This window comes from Chamaea fasciata, unplaced genomic scaffold (assembly GCF_029207755.1).
Source record: "Chamaea fasciata isolate MVZ Bird 193981 ecotype frontalis unplaced genomic scaffold, bChaFas1.0.hap1 SCAF_24, whole genome shotgun sequence".
Lineage (NCBI taxonomy): Eukaryota > Metazoa > Chordata > Aves > Passeriformes > Sylviidae > Chamaea > Chamaea fasciata.
Genome location: NW_027094109.1, coordinates 1,663,818 through 1,682,192, shown reverse-complemented (window position 1 = coordinate 1,682,192; position 18,375 = coordinate 1,663,818). Strand labels below are relative to the sequence as shown.

General features: G+C 56.6%; 3 protein-coding genes across 3 annotated transcripts; 1 reads left to right on the top strand and 2 right to left on the bottom strand.

Annotated features, from left to right (window-relative positions):
• Positions 1-80: 80 nt before the first annotated feature.
• EI24 (EI24 autophagy associated transmembrane protein) lies at positions 81-7,303 on the bottom strand. Its single transcript, XM_066203465.1, has 11 exons — positions 7,237-7,303; positions 6,186-6,333; positions 4,575-4,720; positions 3,743-3,803; positions 3,027-3,093; positions 2,502-2,626; positions 2,160-2,279; positions 1,959-2,070; positions 1,080-1,191; positions 913-987; positions 81-819 (listed from the first exon to the last, which is right to left on the bottom strand). The coding sequence occupies exons 2-11, from the start codon at positions 6,225-6,227 to the stop codon at positions 645-647; spliced, it is 1,035 nt and encodes a 344-aa protein (XP_066059562.1). The 5' UTR covers positions 6,228-6,333; positions 7,237-7,303; the 3' UTR covers positions 81-644.
• Positions 7,304-8,053: 750 nt separating this feature from the next.
• FOXRED1 (FAD dependent oxidoreductase domain containing 1) lies at positions 8,054-11,865 on the bottom strand. The gene is made up of 10 exons (XM_066203328.1): positions 11,679-11,865; positions 10,714-10,955; positions 10,519-10,629; positions 10,323-10,441; positions 10,140-10,234; positions 9,859-9,960; positions 9,714-9,781; positions 9,481-9,629; positions 8,582-8,711; positions 8,054-8,506 (listed from the first exon to the last, which is right to left on the bottom strand). The coding sequence occupies exons 1-10, from the start codon at positions 11,863-11,865 to the stop codon at positions 8,147-8,149; spliced, it is 1,563 nt and encodes a 520-aa protein (XP_066059425.1). The 3' UTR covers positions 8,054-8,146.
• A 123-nt stretch (positions 11,866-11,988) lies between these two features.
• On the top strand, positions 11,989-18,284 carry SRPRA (SRP receptor subunit alpha). The gene is made up of 14 exons (XM_066203365.1): positions 11,989-12,139; positions 12,887-12,970; positions 13,782-13,945; positions 14,042-14,202; positions 14,332-14,485; positions 14,933-15,083; positions 15,236-15,342; positions 15,532-15,650; positions 15,934-16,020; positions 16,111-16,283; positions 16,374-16,587; positions 16,665-16,828; positions 16,954-17,052; positions 17,274-18,284. Exons 1-14 carry the CDS (start codon positions 12,020-12,022, stop codon positions 17,400-17,402), a joined length of 1,926 nt encoding a protein of 641 aa, XP_066059462.1. The 5' UTR covers positions 11,989-12,019; the 3' UTR covers positions 17,403-18,284.
• Positions 18,285-18,375: the final 91 nt, after the last annotated feature.

Below are 18,375 nucleotides of genomic sequence, written 5' to 3'. Positions count from 1 at the left end.
GGGCGGCGGAACCACTGCGGGGCGCGGGGGGAGCCCGGCCCGGGAACCCCGCCCGGAGTAACGACAGCGGCAGGCGCAGAACGGCTGAGAATCGTGGTTTCTCCGTTTAATGTTTCAGTGTGAAAATACTAGAGAAAAGTTGATAAACCGGCCCGAAATATCCAAAGGGGTTCGAACGTCACCGGTTCCTTCCCCGACCCGACAGAAACGGTACATGCACGGGAGGGGGACGCTGTGCTCGACGGCAGCGGGAGCTCCCAGAAATGCCCGCCCCCCTCCCACGACCTGAGTTAGGGGAGATGGAGGGAGCGGGAAGGGGGACGAGGGGCAGGGGGACACGGGGCAGACACGGGAGGGACACAACGGCAAAACGGGGTGACGGGGTTCCGACCCACGGGCCCGAGGCAGGGAGATGGCACGGGAAAGGCGTACAAAAGAGTCCACTATAAAACAAGCGCAGGGCACAACCCGGCTCCTGGAAACTCACAAAGGTGTTAAAAACCCAGATTTTCCCCAAAAAAGTTTCCAGGGGGAGATGGAGAACTGACAGTGACACCTCGTCAGGCTGGGTCCTGCCTGTCCCCGGAGATCGGGGGCGCAGAGAAGCCCGTGGGTGTCCCCCCTCCCCGGGGTCTGGGGGCAGCTCAGTGCCCCGGAGCAGCCGCGTGTTTGGCAGGAGAGGGCGAGGAGGAGGAGGAGGAAGAGGAGGAGGAGGGGGAGGAGGAAGCACCGCTCAGGGCGGACTGAAGGTAAACGGTCTTGTGAAAGAGTCTGTTGCTGAGGAAAACCACCAAGGAGAAGAGACGGAGCTGGAAGTGGCTGAAAGGGAAGAGAGTCCATCAGCTGCCGATGCCGGGAGCGCCCCCGCAGGGTGTTGGACAAGGATCGGGGGTGGGAATGAAGGATACTCACTAGGTTTTGCCGGGGGTCCTGGCTTCGTTGGCGCTGATGATGAAGAGAGGGAAAAGGATGGAAAAGAGGCAACCGCTGCAAGGGGAAAATACAATAGAATAAAATAAGGGGCACTTGGTGGGTCCGGTGGGTGTCAGGAGGAGGAGGGGCCAGAGTGGCTTTCCCACCTGATGATGTAGGAGGACTGCATGGCTGTGAGAAATGCCAGGGGCAAGCCGAAGCCAAAGTAGTAGGGCCAGTTCCTCTCGATGTTGGACAACCGTTGGTGCATTTCGATTCCTGCCAAGAGGAAAATCCCATGGAAATGAACCCATGGGGAGGAGACACCCTCACTACAGAATCACAGAACCATTTAGGCCGGAAAAGATCTCCAATCACCTCCTTTGACCAATCCCCACCTTGTCAATAGATCAGACCACTGAGTGCCACATCCAGTCATCTCCTGAACAACTCCAGGGATGGGGACTACACCACCCCCCTGGGCAGCCCCTTCCAATGCCTGGCCACCCTTTCAGTGAAGAAATTCATCCTGATGTCCAGTCTGAACCTCCCCAGCACAGCTTGAGGCCATGCCCTCTCACCCTGTCACCTTTTATGTGGCAGCAGAGTCCAACCCCCACCTGGCTGTCCCCTCCTGTCAGGGAGTTGTGCAGAGCCAGGAGGTCCCTCCTGAGCCTCCTTTTCTCCAGGCTGAGCTCTCTCAGCTGCTCCTGGTGCTCCAGACTCTTCCCCAGCTCTGTACCCATCTCTGGACATGCTCCAGCACCTCAATGTCCTCCTTGTCATGAGGGGCCCAAAACTGGACGCAGCACTGGAGGCCTCACAAGTGCCCAATGCCCTGGGGCTGTGGCCACACTGGGGCTGCTACAGGCCAGGCACCACTGGCCTTCTTACCACCTGAGCACACTGCTGGCCCACATTTACCCTTCATTCCATATAAAGACTGATGGAAGATCAACCTCTGACACCCCAATTGAATGCTTCTTCAGTAGAGAAACACCCAGTCCAGGTAAATTCCCCCTGTCCATGCAGGGAGCCTCGTTCACCTTTGTTAAACCAGCGGTACTCGAAGCAGTAGAGCGAGTAGAGCAGCGACATGTGCAGCAGGCTGATCAGCTGCCCAATGAGGTCAATGGGGAACAGGCTCACGATCATTCCCTGGGATAGAACAGGAGCAGATTGAGAGGGGGACGCTCAGGATTTAGGGGAGGGCACCACTGGAGCTGTGGGGTGGTTGCTTGTCTCACCTGGATGAGGAAAAGCGCCTGCAACAGGAGGTTGAACAACATGTCAGCGATGATTTTGCTGACGCTGGGGAAGGGGTGAGGCTTCCTGCCCGACACTTCGAACGCCAGATCCGCGATGTCCTGCCAGCAGAGACAGGGGCTTGAGGGAAATGGAGCTCCAGAGCAATGGGGGCTTCAGGGAAATTAACCCACAATGATGCGCCTGAGCTGCTTATGCCCATCAGGAATAGGCCTAGGGCCCATTTTGGGGTGGGATTTCATCTCGTGCCCCCACACCACCTGATCAAGCCCCACCCAGTGAGGGAAATCCCCGTTTGCTCAAGGCAGGTTCCTGTCACCTACCTGAAACCAGATGGCATTGACCACCTTACTGAGCACAAAGAGGGGCAGGACCCAGAGAGCACTGAAAATGGAGGTGAGGATGAACTCCAGCCAGGACCAGACGTCACCATGTAAGGAAGGATCACCTTCGGAGGAGAGACGGAGAGACACACATGAGGAACTAGTGTAGGAACCTCCAAATGCTTCCTGGCACAGCCATCAGGGAGTTTCTCCTGGCTCTAGTTCTCTAAATGTCTTTAAAAGCACATTTCCACCCCCTTGATTTTTATTTAAATGCAGAAACACACAGACAAATGTGTTTGAAATGGCAAGACCCCTGGGCTGGATCCCTAACGTGCACAGGCTGTCAGCAGGGTGATCCACCCCTGGTTTTCTACTGGATGATCAATGATGGGATTGGTTGGGAAGAAGAGGAAAACAATACAAGGAGACAGAGGTGTGAGGAACAGCTCAATGGGACAGACTCTGAACTGATCCCACGGGCTGCTGAGCACCCTGGAACACCCCCAGGGGAAAGGCACCCACCGATGATCTGCGCCGTGACCGACTGAAGGACGGGGATGAACACTCGGTAGAACAAGAAGAGACTAAGCTGCAGGGAAAAACAAACAAGGGCTCTCAGTGAGGCACTGCACGGGCATTTTGTGCTCCGGTGGCAACAGATCCAAAGGCACGTGTGCCTCTCCTCCCCCAGCAAATACAGAGGAGCAAGGATTTCTGTTTAAATACAGCCACAACCCGCAGCTGAACACTTTAACATTTCCATGCCAATCCCTTGTACTCTGCACCACTGTAATGAGAAAATGAAGCCATTTATTTGGTTATTTGATTTATGAAATGTTGGCTCCATTAAGGATCAGCCGTATGAACCAGGCATAGCAAGTCAGAGCTGAGGAAATGTCTTTAAGACGTCAATGCCCAATTAGCAAAACAGTATCCCAGGCTGCAGTAAAGGAGGAATTGAATATTCAGGTGGAGAGCAGTCTCAAAGACTTGGAAAAGCAGCTTGGGTTTCATATGTGGCTCTCTTGAGTAAGTCTGTGGTCCTGTATCCCATAGTGAATCCCTTAAAATACAGCATTGGGATGGGAATGTGGTGGTTCCCAGCAATTCCTGCTGCCATGCTGATGGCTCACCACCCACAGCCTGAGTTTCCACATGGAGCAGGACATGGGTTTTCACAGGTTTTCACATTTTTTAAAAAACAAAAAACATAATAAATAAGAAAAAACTTCACATACCCAGAAGACACCTCCATTCCAGGCACAACACTGAAATATCCGGCTCACTATCCGGGGTTCACTGCAGGAGAGAGGCGTGTTAATGTCCCATCACGTGGACAAATGTCCCCTCACAAGTGTCAACGGCTTCTGCCCCATGTTTTGGACACCTTGGAAAAGTCACCAAGAAACAGCTCCACCAACTGTGCACCTGGTTTTATCCAAACACAGAAATCCTGGAGGGAATCCCTGCACAGACTCACACCATGTCTCAGCCAGTGCAGTCTCTACAAGACTTATATCAGGGAGACTCTTTCAACCTTTATTAATTCCCAAAATCTGCACTGAAACAGAAGAAAGCAAAGCTCTCTTCCAGATTTTTAAGCATGGGCTTTGTTCTTTCCAAACTCTTGCCACAATAAAATTAGAAAATTTTGGGCATTTTTTTGGTCTTGGAAGAGGCTGTTTCAGCTCAGGGTGGTTTTGGTGTCTCTGAACATGCAAGAGCAGCAGGGCTGAGGAAAAGGGACACTCAAGCTGCCCCAACATGGACATTGGATCCAAGCTGCTGTTTCTTCCCAGATCCCACAATTACCAGCAACAACAATGGATCTGAGACAGCACGATGATTCAGGAAGAAAAGAAGCCCATAAATCCACGTTCTTTCAGAGGTAATTCAAACTGATTATCAAACAACGTAAAAGGTCGGACTTCTTATCTCATGGTAACAGCTCCAGCTCCATTATGCAGTGGAAAATGGTTGTTTCATGCCACGTGTTTCCCATTTATTGGCTCTGACTACCAGAGGAGAAGGGAATTACCCCATTTCTCACCAGCCACACCCCATACTCACTTCTCTTGCTTCTTCTCTTCCATATGAAACCTCCGCTGGGCGAGCGCGCTGTTGGCTCTCCTCCGCCTCTGCTCTTCCCTTTTCTGCTGGATCCGGGCGTCCAGCTTGGAGATGGTGCAGATGCCCCAGATGGAGTCCTTAATTCCCTGTGGACACGAGGAGAGAGGAGCAATGGGCTGCGGCTGACTCAGGGCAAACCCTCCTGGTGCCATGGCTGGCCTCGCTCCTTGGCTGCTTGGGCTCAGCTGGAGCCAAGGCCTGGAGCAGCAACACCACCTCTCTTCCATGGCCCAGTGACCTCAATCACTGCACATTCCAGCACCTCCACGACCAGCAGCAAATTCTTCTGTAAAGGTGTAATTTCTTTTCCAATCTGCACTATTTAAAACCCTGGCAAAAAATCAGTCGGATCTCTCCCAGCCTTGCCTGGCAGGAAGCCCCTCATCCCCTGCCAGCTCTTTGAGGCCAATAAAATGAAATTACACCAATATTTGGGATGTGCAAAGTCTGACTGGATGTTTGGAGTTCGAGGCTTATTCCTTCACAAATAAAAGCATCTGTCCTCATCCCAGGAACTTCCTCCCACCAGCCACAGCCATACAAGCCTGTTAATAGGAAAGTGCCCAGCAGTTTTCCCTTACTCCATGTTTGGAAGATTTGCAGAGCTGCCTCCTAGGACTTGGCTTGTCCAGAGAGGTTGTGGCTGCCCCATCCCTGGAAGTGTCTAAGGCTAGGCTGGACGGGGCTTGGACCAACCTGGGATAGTGGAAGGTGTCCCTGCCCTTGGCAGAAACATGGAACAAGAAAGGTCCTTTCCAACCCAAACCACTCTGGGATCCTGTTCAATCATTTCCAGCTCCAAGTGATCCCATAACCACTGTCATCACACTTTCCCTTCAAAATAAAGATTATAAGGATGAGCCAGGACGGTGTCACCACCCTGGTGGCAGCAGGGTTCATAGAGTTCTTGTCCAAAGAGGATAAATTCCAGTGCCAAATTCATGTGTGAAAGAGCAGAGCTGGGCCCTGAGCAGGCAGCTCTTCCAGCTGATGGTGTAGGAGCACTGGGAAATGACTCAACTCCTGCTTTTAGGTCGTGGCCACGGGCTTCGATCTAACCTTTGTTTTCCAAACCAAGTTATTTCTGAGCAGGAGCTATTGCTCAGTGTCACAGCATGAGTGGCTTTTAGCCTGTATTTAACCCTGAATGATGGAAGACAGGGTGGGAGCACTGAGGTGACACAGACCTTATTATTGCAAGGACAGAGCTGCTGTGCTCACAGACAGTAGTTTATTGTTGTTATTATTATTATTAGATTATGTACAATATTACACATTCTATATTAAAATATGTTATAAACTTGGTGCGTTGTTATTTGTTGTCATTTTATAACTAATATCATTATTAATATTATTGAGTTTTTTCATTAATTTGCGGCCAAAGGAAATCTGTCAGAGGTTCAGCAGCAAACACGGAGCCCTTTGCAATAAACACCCCACACAAGTGTGTTGAAATACACCTGGAGACCCTTTTCCTTCAAATTCCTTGATGCCATGGGAGGGAGGGTGCTCCCAAAGGGCACAGGAGCAGCCCCAGGGCCCGGAGCTCACCCTGACGAGGTCATGAAGGAAGATTCTCACGCTGTCAGCCATCTCGACTCCAGCATCACCTCTGCTTCCCAAACTATCAACTACAGGGAGAGGGGGAGAGCCGGGCCCAAGCCTCTCTCATCCTGGAGAGATGGGAAACGGATGGAGCCTGTGGAGAGAGAGAGCACACAGGGCCATGGCAGAGCTGCTCACACTGGGCTCATCAGGAATTGCAAGTTCAGTCACACCCCGGTGATTTCCAACAGGATTCCCGGCCCTCACTGGCTTCCCACTGGGCACAACCATCCTGCAGGAGGCCAGGGAACGGACCCATCCTGTTCATATCAGACTGTTAGAGGAACAGCTCTAGTAAACCACCAGAGAAATAAAACCAGCATGTGAAACAAGTCAAAAAAATAAACCACCAGCTAACAAAACTCGTGTTTTCCCACCAGGATGCAAGTGGCTCATTCCTCCCAGGCAGAGCTCCCAGCAGCTCTGAGCAGGCTGGATCCACAAACCCCGGCAGGTCAGTGGTGCTGCTGCAGCCGCGGGACACGGTTAAAAATCATTTTAAAAAGGACTTTGGTTATTCCGAGTCAGACGCTGACGGGATCTAAGCTGCAGAACCGGACCCGGCCTCCAGATTTATTACCGAGTTAATCACAGGCAGCCTCCTCCTAAAAATCCGAGTCACGGAACACGCTGAGGAGGAAGGCACCCACGGGAATCGCCCGCCGCTGAGGGGTCACCCGGGGCTCTGTTCGCCCTGACAGCTGAGGGTTTGACCCTCAGGCACCCGGGGAGGGGCAGAACCCCCTCGAGGCTGCCGGGGATCTGCGTGACCCCATAATTCGGGGGGGGCCGTACTTTACCTCAGGGCTGTCCCCACAGTCTCCCCACACAGTGTACTTGAGGGGGGAAAGGTTCCCAAATGCCCTCAGAGCCGCCCCCGCAGTGCCCAGAATCCCCTCGGGGTTTGTTTCGGCACGGGAGGCCCGCGGTTCCCGGCGCTGGCCCCCGAGGTCTCTCGGTGTGCCGCCCCCCGGCCCCCCGGTCCCCCCGCACTCACCGGGGCCGGGCCGGGGGCGCACGGCGGGACGGGCCCGGCTCACACGGCCCGGCCGCGCCCACCGCGCATGCGCCGAGCGCACCGCGCACACGCACTTGCCGCGGCCCCGCCCACCGCACGGACACGCCCATTCACCGCGCCCCGCCCGCCGCCCTTTGCCTCCCCTGCGCATGCGCCAAAGGCCAATGCACTCTTCCCGCCGCGAATGCTGCGCGTGCACACTGCTGCTGCCCGCCGCCAGAGGGCGCCACACGCACGGGGAGGGGCATTGGGAACGGGGGCGTAACGATGGGATACTGGGAACACTGCGGGGATACTGGGAACACTGCGGGGATACTGGGGATAAGAGGAGCACTGGAGGTGGGGACGCAGCAGGACAGTAGTGGGGATAATGAGGCTACTGGGGCTGCAGGCACTGGGGGAATATTGAGGGCACTGGATCATTATGGAAGTACTGGGGGAGATGGGGGTTAGTGGGGACACTGGGGACAACGCGGGACACTGGGGGAATAACAGAGACAGTGGATCTACAGGATAGGAACGTAATGGGGGTACTGGAGGGATGAATGGAGACTGTGAGGGCACTGGAACTAAGGGGAATTTGGAGAGGCAACAGGTAATGTGGGATACTGGGGACACTGCGGGTATGGGAACTTAATGGGGATACTGGGAGGGAATGGGGTGTAGTGGGGACACTGAAGTTGTGGAGGGTGTCAATGGGGACATGAGAACTGAGGGTACTGGGGAGCATACTGGTAGCACTGGTGCAGGGAGCATAGCAGGTGTGAACCCCATGAATTCCCTGGGACACTCATCATCCATTTTATCCATTTTATTCCTACGGGACATGACCTCTGGCCCGGGGAGGGGGTCCACGGTTGTGCCTCAGTTTCCCCCCTCCCCGCCCCCATCAAACCACGCCGTGCTCCTTCAGCGGCTCCCCCTCCACCAGCCTGTCCCAGCCCAGCCTCCGCAGATCCAGGGTCTCATAGCGGCCCTTGATCAACAGCTCGGCCACGGCCCTGCCAGCGGCCGGCGCGTGTTGGAGCCCGTGGCCACTAAAACCCGCAGCTAAAATCATGTTTTCCAGCCGGGGATGTGGGCCCAGCACCCCGTTCTGGTCGAAGGTGTTGTAGTCATAGTATCCCGCCCAAGACCCCCTGACCCGCAGGGATTCGAAAGCTGGGACCCGCCGAGCCAGCCGGGGCCAGATCTGCTCCTGGAAGTAATCGTGATCCACCGAGAGATCGCTGGGATCCGGCTCTTCCTCCTGGAAAAGGACAGACTGGAGGTGTCTGATAAAGAATAGGGGGGCGAATGATCTGAGGGGACCCCACGGGCTCACCTCAGGGGGGCTCATCCCGCCCAGGTAATTCCCGGCAAAGCCATCCCGACGGAAATAAGCACCGGAGGTGTCGACGAGGAAGGGGCAGGAGAGGCCAGGGCCATTGGGGCAGTGCCAGGTGAACACGTACCTGGGGAATCCCCAAAGAGAGCGTGAGGGGTACTCCCCTTGCCCCCCAGTATGGTGGGGTGGGGCTGGGATGTGGAGATGTTTGTCCCCCCCAAAAAACAACACTGAGGGGTCACGTCACTCCTAGGCACACTGGAGGGGCTGGGACTGTGGGCACTGGGGGGATAATTGAAGTACTGTGGGGTAATGGGGATAATAGGGCTGTGAGCACTGGCAGGGTAATGGGGACACCGGGAGAGTAATAGGGGTACTGGGAATACTGGGGGAATATTGTGGATACTGGGGCTGGTGGCACTGGGGGACAACAGGTGACACTAAGGGGGATAATGGGGACACTGGGATTGGGAGTATGGGGACATAATGGGGATACTGGGGCTGAGGGCACTTGAGGAATAATGGGAGCTCCAGGATGCAAGACCCCACCTCCAAACAAAAAACGGAGGGAGCTTACCATCCCCCCCAGAAGTTGGAGGGTGGCGGGTGCTGGGGCATGTGTCCCATTCTGTGATCCCCCCAAAAGAGCCCCCAGGGCTCATGTCACCCCCCATAGACAGAGAGGTGCCAGGATGACACCCCCCCAAAATAAAAGTGCTGAGGTGCTCCCCCATGACACAGGGGTGGTGGGTGCTAAAATACCCCCCCAAAACAGTACCAAGGGCATCCCCCCCGAAAAAGGAGTTGCTGGGATGTGCCTCCACTCTGACCCCAGGAGCTGACCCACAACAGAGGGGGTGCTACCAGGCTGCCCCTGCTGTGAGCCCCCCCAGTACCTCTTCCTGGGCTGGATGGGCAGCAGGGGCCGGCACAGCACCCTGGGCAGCCCGTCCGCCTCCAGCAGCTTCCCAGCCCAGGCACCTGCAGCGTTGACCACGATGGCACAGGTGACTGGCTGGTATTCCAGGCTGTCTGGCATGTGGACCTGGGGGGGCACAGACACGGGGTCACGGGTACAGGGGGGTCACGGGCACTCCTGGGCAGCGGGGGAGGGCACACACACACTCACGTGGACGTATTTGATGCGCGCAGACAACTGTCCTGGTGCCATCACGTGGTCGGCTGAGATGACAAAAGCTGGAGGGTTTTGGGGTGAGGTGGGGGGTCCTGGGGGTGGCAGGGGGCAAACCTCGCTGTGTACCCCCGTCCCTCACCTCGCACCTCCCCGGAGCAGCTCTGCACTCCCAGGGATATGGCTTTGCGCCGGAAAGCGTTGAGGAGGGTCCAGGGGTCAAACCAGCCTTCATCCTCCAGACCTGGGCAGGGAAACATGGGGGGGGGGCATTACTGTGTGGACCCCCCCGCAATACACGGACTTTGGGGGGCTAGACCTTCCCTTCCATAAATAAAGCCGGGATGAAGGATGCTACAGGAGGATGGGGATGAGAAAGATGTTGAGGGGCGTCTCCATGCCCTCCCCCATCCTCCCACATACCGTAGGATGCCACGGCCACATCCTCTGTGTTCATCCAGGGGAATTTCCTCTTCAGCTGGGTGGGGGACAGCAAGGCCACCTGCACCCCTTCATCCCTGGGATAGCCAGCATGTGGAGGAGAGTCAGGATGACCCCTAGCCCCTGAAACCTCCCCCCCAGGAGGGTCCCATGTGGGTCCCCCACCTCTGGAGCTGGACGGTGGCCTCCAGGGCAGCAGCGTTCTGGGGAGATGCGAGGAACAGGTATCCAGAGGGCTGGAACTGGATGTCGATGGGGGGCTCATTCGGCACACCAAGGTGCTCCTGTAAGGAAACAGGGGGACCACAGTGAGTGGGGCTGCATTCCCCAAATTACCCCCTGCCCATATAACCCCACGTACATTGATGTCACGGAGGAAGCTGGCAGAGAAACGGGACATTTGGATATTTTCCGGGAGGGAAAACTGCTGCCGGATGCCCCCCGCCGACAGCACCGTGGAGGCTCTGGAATACTGAAGGAGAGGACCCGACAAAATACAGGGGGTTCAGGGGGGTCCCCAAGGCCCCACCCTGCCCTGGGAGAGGGGGTGTCTCACCATGGGGTCCCGCTCCACCACGAGCACCTTCATTCCGTGCCGCCGCCGGCCCTCCAGCACCTTCAGCCAGTACGCCACGGACCAGCCCACCACGCCGCCGCCCACCACCACCACATCGGCCTCGTCGGGGGGCCGGGGGTCGGGGTGGAGCCCCGGGGGAAGCCAGCCCCGCTTTCCGCTCCCCGAGGATGGCAGCTGATCCCTCAGCGTCTGTGCCATGCGCTCCAGGGTCTGCCCCAGCTCTGCCGGTGGAATGGGGGCTGCCGAGCCTGGGGACACAGCTGGCAGCCCCCCCGGACCACCCCGGTACCCTCTGCCTCCCTTGGGACCGCTCTAGCCCCGTCTAGGACATTCCCAAGATAGCCCCGGTTCCTCAGCCTCCCCCCCGGCCTCTCTGCGAACCCCCCCAGGTCCCCCTGGGTCATGGGGAAAACGCCCCCGGACCCTCTGTGAACCACCAGAACCGCTCCCCAGTGCCCTGAAATCCCCACCAGCCCCTCCCGCTCCCCCAGCCTGCTCTTGGGAATCACCACCAGGACCCTGCGACGTGCTCCCTTGGGACCCCCGGCCCCCACTGGGAACCCCCCCTCCAGTTTCCCCGGGGCCTTCTGGAATCCCCTAGTTCCCTCTGAGACCACCAGCCGCCCAGTTCTGCCCCGACCCCTCATCTCCCGTCATCTCCCGCGGTCCCCAGGGATCACCCCAAGCCCCTCTGGCACCCTCCCATATACGCCCGTAACCCCCAGCCCCATTTCCTGGGACTCCCCATTCCCAGCAATCCCGACCTCGCCATGTATCCTCATACACCCCAGCAATCCCTCCATTCCCTGGGACACCCCAATTTACTTGACCCCCTCCCCATTCCCAACGACCCACACGGCAACCCCCGCTCCATTCTTCCCGTGCCCCTCGCCCCGTGCACCCCAAATCCCCGCTGCGGTGCCGGGGACCCCTCGGGAACTCACCGCCGAAGAAGTCGGAGGTGCGCGGCCCCGTGGTGCGGAGGGGGCGGCCCGAGCCCCCTGCCGGGATCCCCGCCGGTTGCGGGGTTCCCCCCGGGGTCCTCCCCCATCCCGGGGTCCATCCCGGGGTCCATCCCGGGGTTCCCCCCCCCAGTCCCGGCGTGCGCACCGCGCGCCCCCACCGCAGCATGGCCCCGCCCCCTCCGCGCGGCCCCGCCCCCTGGCCCGGGCCTCCGCCCCGCCCCGCCCGCCGCCGTCCCGCCAATGGCGCGGGGGGGCGGGGCTTCCGGCGGAAGCGCGGGGCAGAGCGACGTGTGCGCCCCGCCGGGCCCGGCGCCGCCGCCATGCTCGACTTCTTCACCATCTTCAGCAAGGGCGGCCTCGTCCTCTGGTGCTTCCAGGGCGTGCGCGGGCCCGCCGCCACCGCCCCCGTCAATGCCCTCATCCGCTCCGTCCTCCTGCAGGTTGGACGGGACCGGCTGCCGGCGGGCGGAGGGTTGGGTAGGGGTCACACACCTTGGCGAGGGGGGAGTGGGAGAGCCCCGCTTGCCGTGAGGGAGGGCGGCGGTGGGATCTGCCTGGGCAGGGAGAAGGGGTGAGGGTACAGACATGGCGGGGGAGGCGGGGATGGGACCATCTACCTGGGAAGGAAAATCGGGAGCCCACGTCGCTGGCGGGGGAATGGGGACTGGGACCCCCTGCCTGGGCGGGGGAAACGCGGGCGCGAGCGTCTCTGCGGGAATGGGATCAGCCCGGTGAGGGGGAGGTGGATGGAGGCCCAGCATGGGGAGGGGAGACACATGAGTGGGACTGTCTCCGTGGGGACGGGGAGGAGAGGGGTGGCACACAGGTGGGACCACCTGTTGTGGGGGACACACAGGCTCGACCAGCTCGGGGGGGGCACGGGTGTGGGGTCACCCATTTGGGGGTGTGGATGGGACTGTCACCCTGGGCAGGGGAGAGACTTGGCTGGGACCACCTGCCTGGGACGGGGCAGAGGGGGCACGAGCACCCCGGGGTGGGTGGGCTCAGCGGCTGTGGGGGGATGGATGGGACCACCTGCCCAGGGCGTGTGGGGTCATGTGTAAGGGATGCTGGACCACTTTGGGAAAGGGGGGTGACAGGGATGATGGTGGGGAGAGGGGGATGGCAGGGATGAGGGGATGGTGGTTGCTGCTGCCACCCCCATTCTGACAGCTCCTCTCCCCCAGGAGAGAGGTGGCAACAACTCCTTCACCCATGAAGCCCTCACACTTAAGTATAAACTGGACAACCAGTTTGAGCTGGTGTTTGTGGTAAGTGACCCTCCCCCAGGCGCCCTTGGGGTGGCAGGAGGGTCCCTCCAACCCCGCATTGTGCCCCCAAACCCAAAGGAAGGGGATTGCCTCAGAAAAGACGGGGAACAGTTCCCCTGTGCTGAGGTTTGAGCAAACAGCTGTTTGCACTGCATGGGGCTGGACTTTGGCTCCCAGACTGGTTTGTCTCACCTCATCTGTCTCTGGGATTTTTGGGGGGTGAGGGGCTGTGATTAACATTTCAGGGGGATGTTGAGCAGTGACCCCAGTCTAGCCAGGCTCCCCCCAGAGGGGGGACATGGGTGTCTTGTCAGCTGAATGCTGCTGCAGTAGCAGCTTATTTTAATCATCTGCAGCAGGATTAAAACTAATCAAACCTCAAATAGAAGCTGCAGCCTTGCAAAACTTCACTTTGGCCAGATCTATTGAAAAGAAAAGCTAGAAATGCGTCATTCCTGTCACTTTACAGAGCATTTAACGCTCTCCTTTTCAGTTTCCTGGCACCTTATCTCCATAAATCCATACAACCTACCCTGTTGACCCACAGATAAGCTAGAGGTTTTCCGCCCTTGCCCTGTGTGTGTTTCTTGCCATGAGACAGCCTCTGTGTATTAGGGACACCTGTTGAAGCGAAGCTCTGGGCTGTTTTTCACCTTTTTGGGGGGCATTTTAAAGGCCTGGGAAGGTGGAGCAGAAAGTGCAGGCTGAAGCTTGCGCAAGTTAAAGAGCTCTGAATTAAACAGAGAGGTTTTTTCTTGCTGCTGTTGAATGAGCTGGAAGTGCAGTGTCTGTTGGTCATTCTCCTTGGCAGGTGGGCTTCCAGAAGATCCTGACTCTAACCTACGTGGACAAGTTGATAGACGACGTCCATAAGGAGTTCCGAGACAAGTACCGCAACGAGTTCCAGCAGAAAGGCGCCCTGGGCCTCCTAAATGGCACCTTTGATTTTAAAGATGACTTCATGCGCCTCCTCCGGTAGAGAGCTTGGGTTTTATCTTAAATTTCTGTTTTGAGCAGAGATGGGAGCGGGGGAAGAGCTGAAATCCAGGCTAATGGGTCACCTCCCTGCAGGGATGCAGAGGAGAGCAGCAAAGTCCGAGCTCCCACGGTAATGAAGACGTTTGAGCAGTCTCTGAAATCCCAGAAGACTGTCAAGTGTATGATTGAAACCCGAGGGGAGAAACCAAAGGAGAAGGTCAAGAACAAGAAGAACAAAGGTTCCAAAAAGGATGGTGAGTTGATGGGGAAGATAAATATTCCCAGGGGAGGGAAATAAATACTCCAGAGCAATGTCTTGCAGTCTGTGCTTTCCCAATCCCCTTGGAGCTGGACTGAGCTTGTGTTGGGCCTCTTCCTGTCAGGAACAGAAGCTGTGGCAGTGCCCAGTAAAGCATCTGCAGCTGACAAGAAGCTCTCAGCAGCAGGGGACAAGGAGGAACTGACCAAGGATGAAATCCTGCAGAAGAACCGGGAGGAATTCTTCAGGAGACACATGAAAGCTGGGGAGAAGTCCAGGTGGGTGATGAGGGGATGGTCAGTCTGCCTATGCTTTGAACTAGGCCATGGCTGAATCTCTCCTCCTTTTGGTGACCCCTGGAAGCCAGACCTCACTTTCCTGGACCTTATTTTCCTGATTTCCCTCCGTGCTGAGAAGACTGGGAGAAGACACGTGGGGGTCCTGGAGGGGTAATAGAACCTGATTTTCTTTGCTGGGAGATCCAGAAACCCTGGGAGAGGTTCAGACCTGTCTTTACTGAGCAGACAGCAGCAGTGCATTGATACCTGGCTTGAGGGGAAGTGGTGCCATACAGGGTTAAAGTTCAGATAAATAAGCTCTGGAGGTCAGATCAATTTCTCCCTTTTTGGGTAATCCAGGCTTTTATATTTCACATCTCCTAAGGAGGTGACGGCTGCTGCTTCCCTGCAGTGAACACAACATGTTTCTGGTCTTTGTTCCGCCAGATCTCCAAAGCCCGACGCACAGAAGGAGAAGGGGAAGAAGCCCCGGGTGTGGGATCTGGGGAACTCTAATGCCAAAGTACTCGATTACAGTAATTCCGCTACCAACGGCAGCGCGGAGGCTTGTCCTGTGGAGGAGTTTGACCCTGACATGGTAAGGAAAAGTCAGGCTCCGTTTGCTGTTGTGCATCCTCTGGGCATTTTGAGCCCAGACCAGTCTCTGTGCCTGGATGAGAAAGGATCATAGAGAAATATGAAACAAAGATTGTGGCGCTCAGCCCATAAAGCTGCTTCTTCCCCTTGCAGGCCCTGGGGGACAAAAATCGGGAGCCTGGCCGCCTCTATGACCTGGAATATGAGAGTGATGATGAAGCTGAAGAGGAAAAAGTTGTCCAGAACCCTTCAAAACCCAGGTAGAGGCTGTCACAGCCCTTGCTTGTCACATGGTTCTTGATTTCTCTCCCATAACTCCTGTTCCAGTCTAACCAGGAATGCAGGAAGCGCAAACTGATATATTTGTCCACTCAGGGCAGCCCTTCTGCATCTGACCTTTGCAGATGGTCACTCTCAAACCTTAGTGTAACTCTTCTGCTTCTTCACAGTGTGAAGAAGGGTGGCCTGGGGGGCATGTTTGGCATGCTGAAGGGCCTAGTGGGTTCCAAGAGCTTGACCAGAGACGACATGGACCCTGTACTGGAGAAGATGAAGGATCACTTGATTGGTATGTCTGGATCCGTGGTGTGAGGGATTAGTGGTGGTTCCCTGTGCTCTGTTAGTTGGGTCCCAGTGTGGGTAGTGCCCGTGGTTTGGGATATTCTTGCCCACAGGAACTGTGGTGAGTTCCTGTCTCACCTGTGAGGAACCCTCGAGAGTGCAGCAAAAAGGGGGCCGCAGTCAGGTCTGGTGGGAACCCTGCACACTGACCTCATCCTTCCCTTGATGCCAGTGTGGGTCATGCATAACCTTCTCTGCAGCACTGACTCTCTGCTCTGTTTTCCTCAAAGCTAAAAATGTGGCAGCTGAGATTGCAGTGCAGCTCTGTGAATCTGTGGCCAAGAAACTGGAAGGGAAGGTGATGGGAACATTCACCAGTAAGTGTCCATGTGGCATCCTGCGTGTGGTTTGGAGCTCAGGAGTATTCCCCATGCGTGACATGTCCTGTTTCCCTCCCCTTTTCCCAGCGGTAACCTCGACGGTGAAGCAGGCGCTGCAGGAGGCCCTGGTGCAGATCCTGCAGCCCCAGCGCCGTGTGGACGTGCTCCGCGATGTCATGGATGCCCAGCGCCATCGCCGGCCCTACGTCGTAACCTTTTGTGGTGTCAACGGTGTCGGGAAGTCCACCAACCTGGCCAAGGTAGGACAGGATCCTGGCTCGCAGGACCGGGGTGATGGGATCAGGCCGTGTAGCTACTAACGGGCTTTTCTGATCTATTGCTACCTGCAGATCTCGTTCTGGCTCATCGAGAACGGCTTCAGCGTCCTCATTGCCGCCTGCGACACGTTCCGTGCGGGAGCGGTGGAGCAGCTGCGCACCCACACGCGCCGCCTCAACGCGCTGCACCCCCCGGAGAGCCACGGCGGGCGCACCATGGTGCAGCTCTACGAGAAGGGATACGGCAAGGACGCCGCGGGCATCGCCATGGAGGCCATCTCCTACGGTATGCGCAGAGCCGGGGGCGGGTGGCGCGTTCCTGCAGCAGCGCCGTCCTTCACGCCGCCCTCCCTGCCACCCCAGCTCGGAACCAGGGCTTTGACGTGGTGCTGGTGGACACGGCGGGACGCATGCAGGACAACGCACCCCTGATGACCGCGCTGGCCAAACTCATCGCTGTCAACGCTCCCGACCTGGTCCTGTTTGTTGGAGAAGCACTGGTGGGAAACGAGGCTGTGGATCAGCTGGTGAGTGTGGAGGCTTTGCTTTGGAGAGATGAAGAGGGAAAAGAACACTTTTCTGTAGGTTTTACCAGTGGATTGGATGGTGACGGCACCACAAATGCATTTCTGGGATCTTTTTTCTCCCTCAGGTCAAGTTCAACAAGGCCCTGGCTGATCACTCCATGGCCCAGACACCGCGGCTCATCGATGGGATCGTCCTCACCAAGTTCGATACCATCGATGACAAGGTAAGGAGGCTGCTGGGGTGACTGCACAGAGCTTCCTGCCAGTGAGAGGTGGGGAGAGCCGGGAATTGTCAAACACAGGGCACTCCTGCACTTCCTTCTTGTGTTTTAGCCATTGAACCTGAATTTAGCAGTTTGGTCTCCACACATGGGGGATGGATGAATGAACGATGGGCTCCCTGAGGGGGAGCACTGGATTTCATGGTGCTGCTTGTCCCCGGCAGGTGGGCGCCGCCATCTCCATGACCTACATCACGAGCAAGCCCATCGTTTTCGTTGGTACCGGACAAACCTACTGTGATCTGAGAAGCCTTAACGCCAAGGCCGTGGTCGCAGCGCTCATGAAGGCCTAAACACCAAATCGCTGTGTGCAGATGTCCCAGAAGAACCTGCTTTACCCTGTCACCAACTAGTCCTTCCCGTGTAGTGCAGAACAGAATGGAGGAATAGCAGCATGAGGAGTACTTTTTTTGGATAAGCCTCCTTTCATCCAGAAAAAGCCCTTCCCTGGGTTCCTCCATTCTGTGTCCAGTGATGCAGAATCCCTTGCAGGGAGGCCGAATCCAGAGCTTTGTATTGTTCGTGCTGCACGGGGGGATGGGTGGTGCCAGGATCTGCTGTGCTTTTTGGTGGGTTTGAAGGCTTTTTTTTGAGCTGCTTTTGATTTTTAGACCAGTTTAGGGTGGAGGCAAGAGGGACTTGGGCTTAGGGGCAGCACTAGATCTGGCTGGTAATGTCGCTGCTCGTGGCAGCTCCACCGAAGCTGATAAACCAAAAAAAGGTGACGGCCTGTGCTGGGCAGGAGGGGACATGCTAAATTGCCTTAAAGTCACCCATATCTGTCCTCACCTGGACTTTAGAGCAGGGTCCCTAGGCACCATGTATTTGGGCAGGAGCTAGAGAGCTGCAGCAGCCAGGTCCAGAGGAGGAAGGCAGCCTGCCCTGCCTGGCTCCTGCCTGCTGGTCTTGGCATTATTTACTAGTAAAAACAAAAAAGAACCAAACCACATTAATACTGGAAGAGAATGGTTCTGCTGGTGGCTGCTTGCTGCTTTCCTGCACCCTTTCTCCCCCCTCCGAGTGCCTCTTGATCCCAGTTGGAAGTGCTACACTGAATAATACAAACCTCTCTGACGATGTCTTGTAGCTCTGTATTGCAGATGTGCTATAGTGCAATAAATTGAATGCTGTCTGCTAAGAGACATAATTTATATAAAATAAACTTCATAATTTGTTCTCTGTGTATAAATAACTTGCCTCCAGCCAGGACCTGTTTCCTACTGGGTTTGGGGGAGATGAACTCCCCCCAATGTGAGGTGTGAAAGG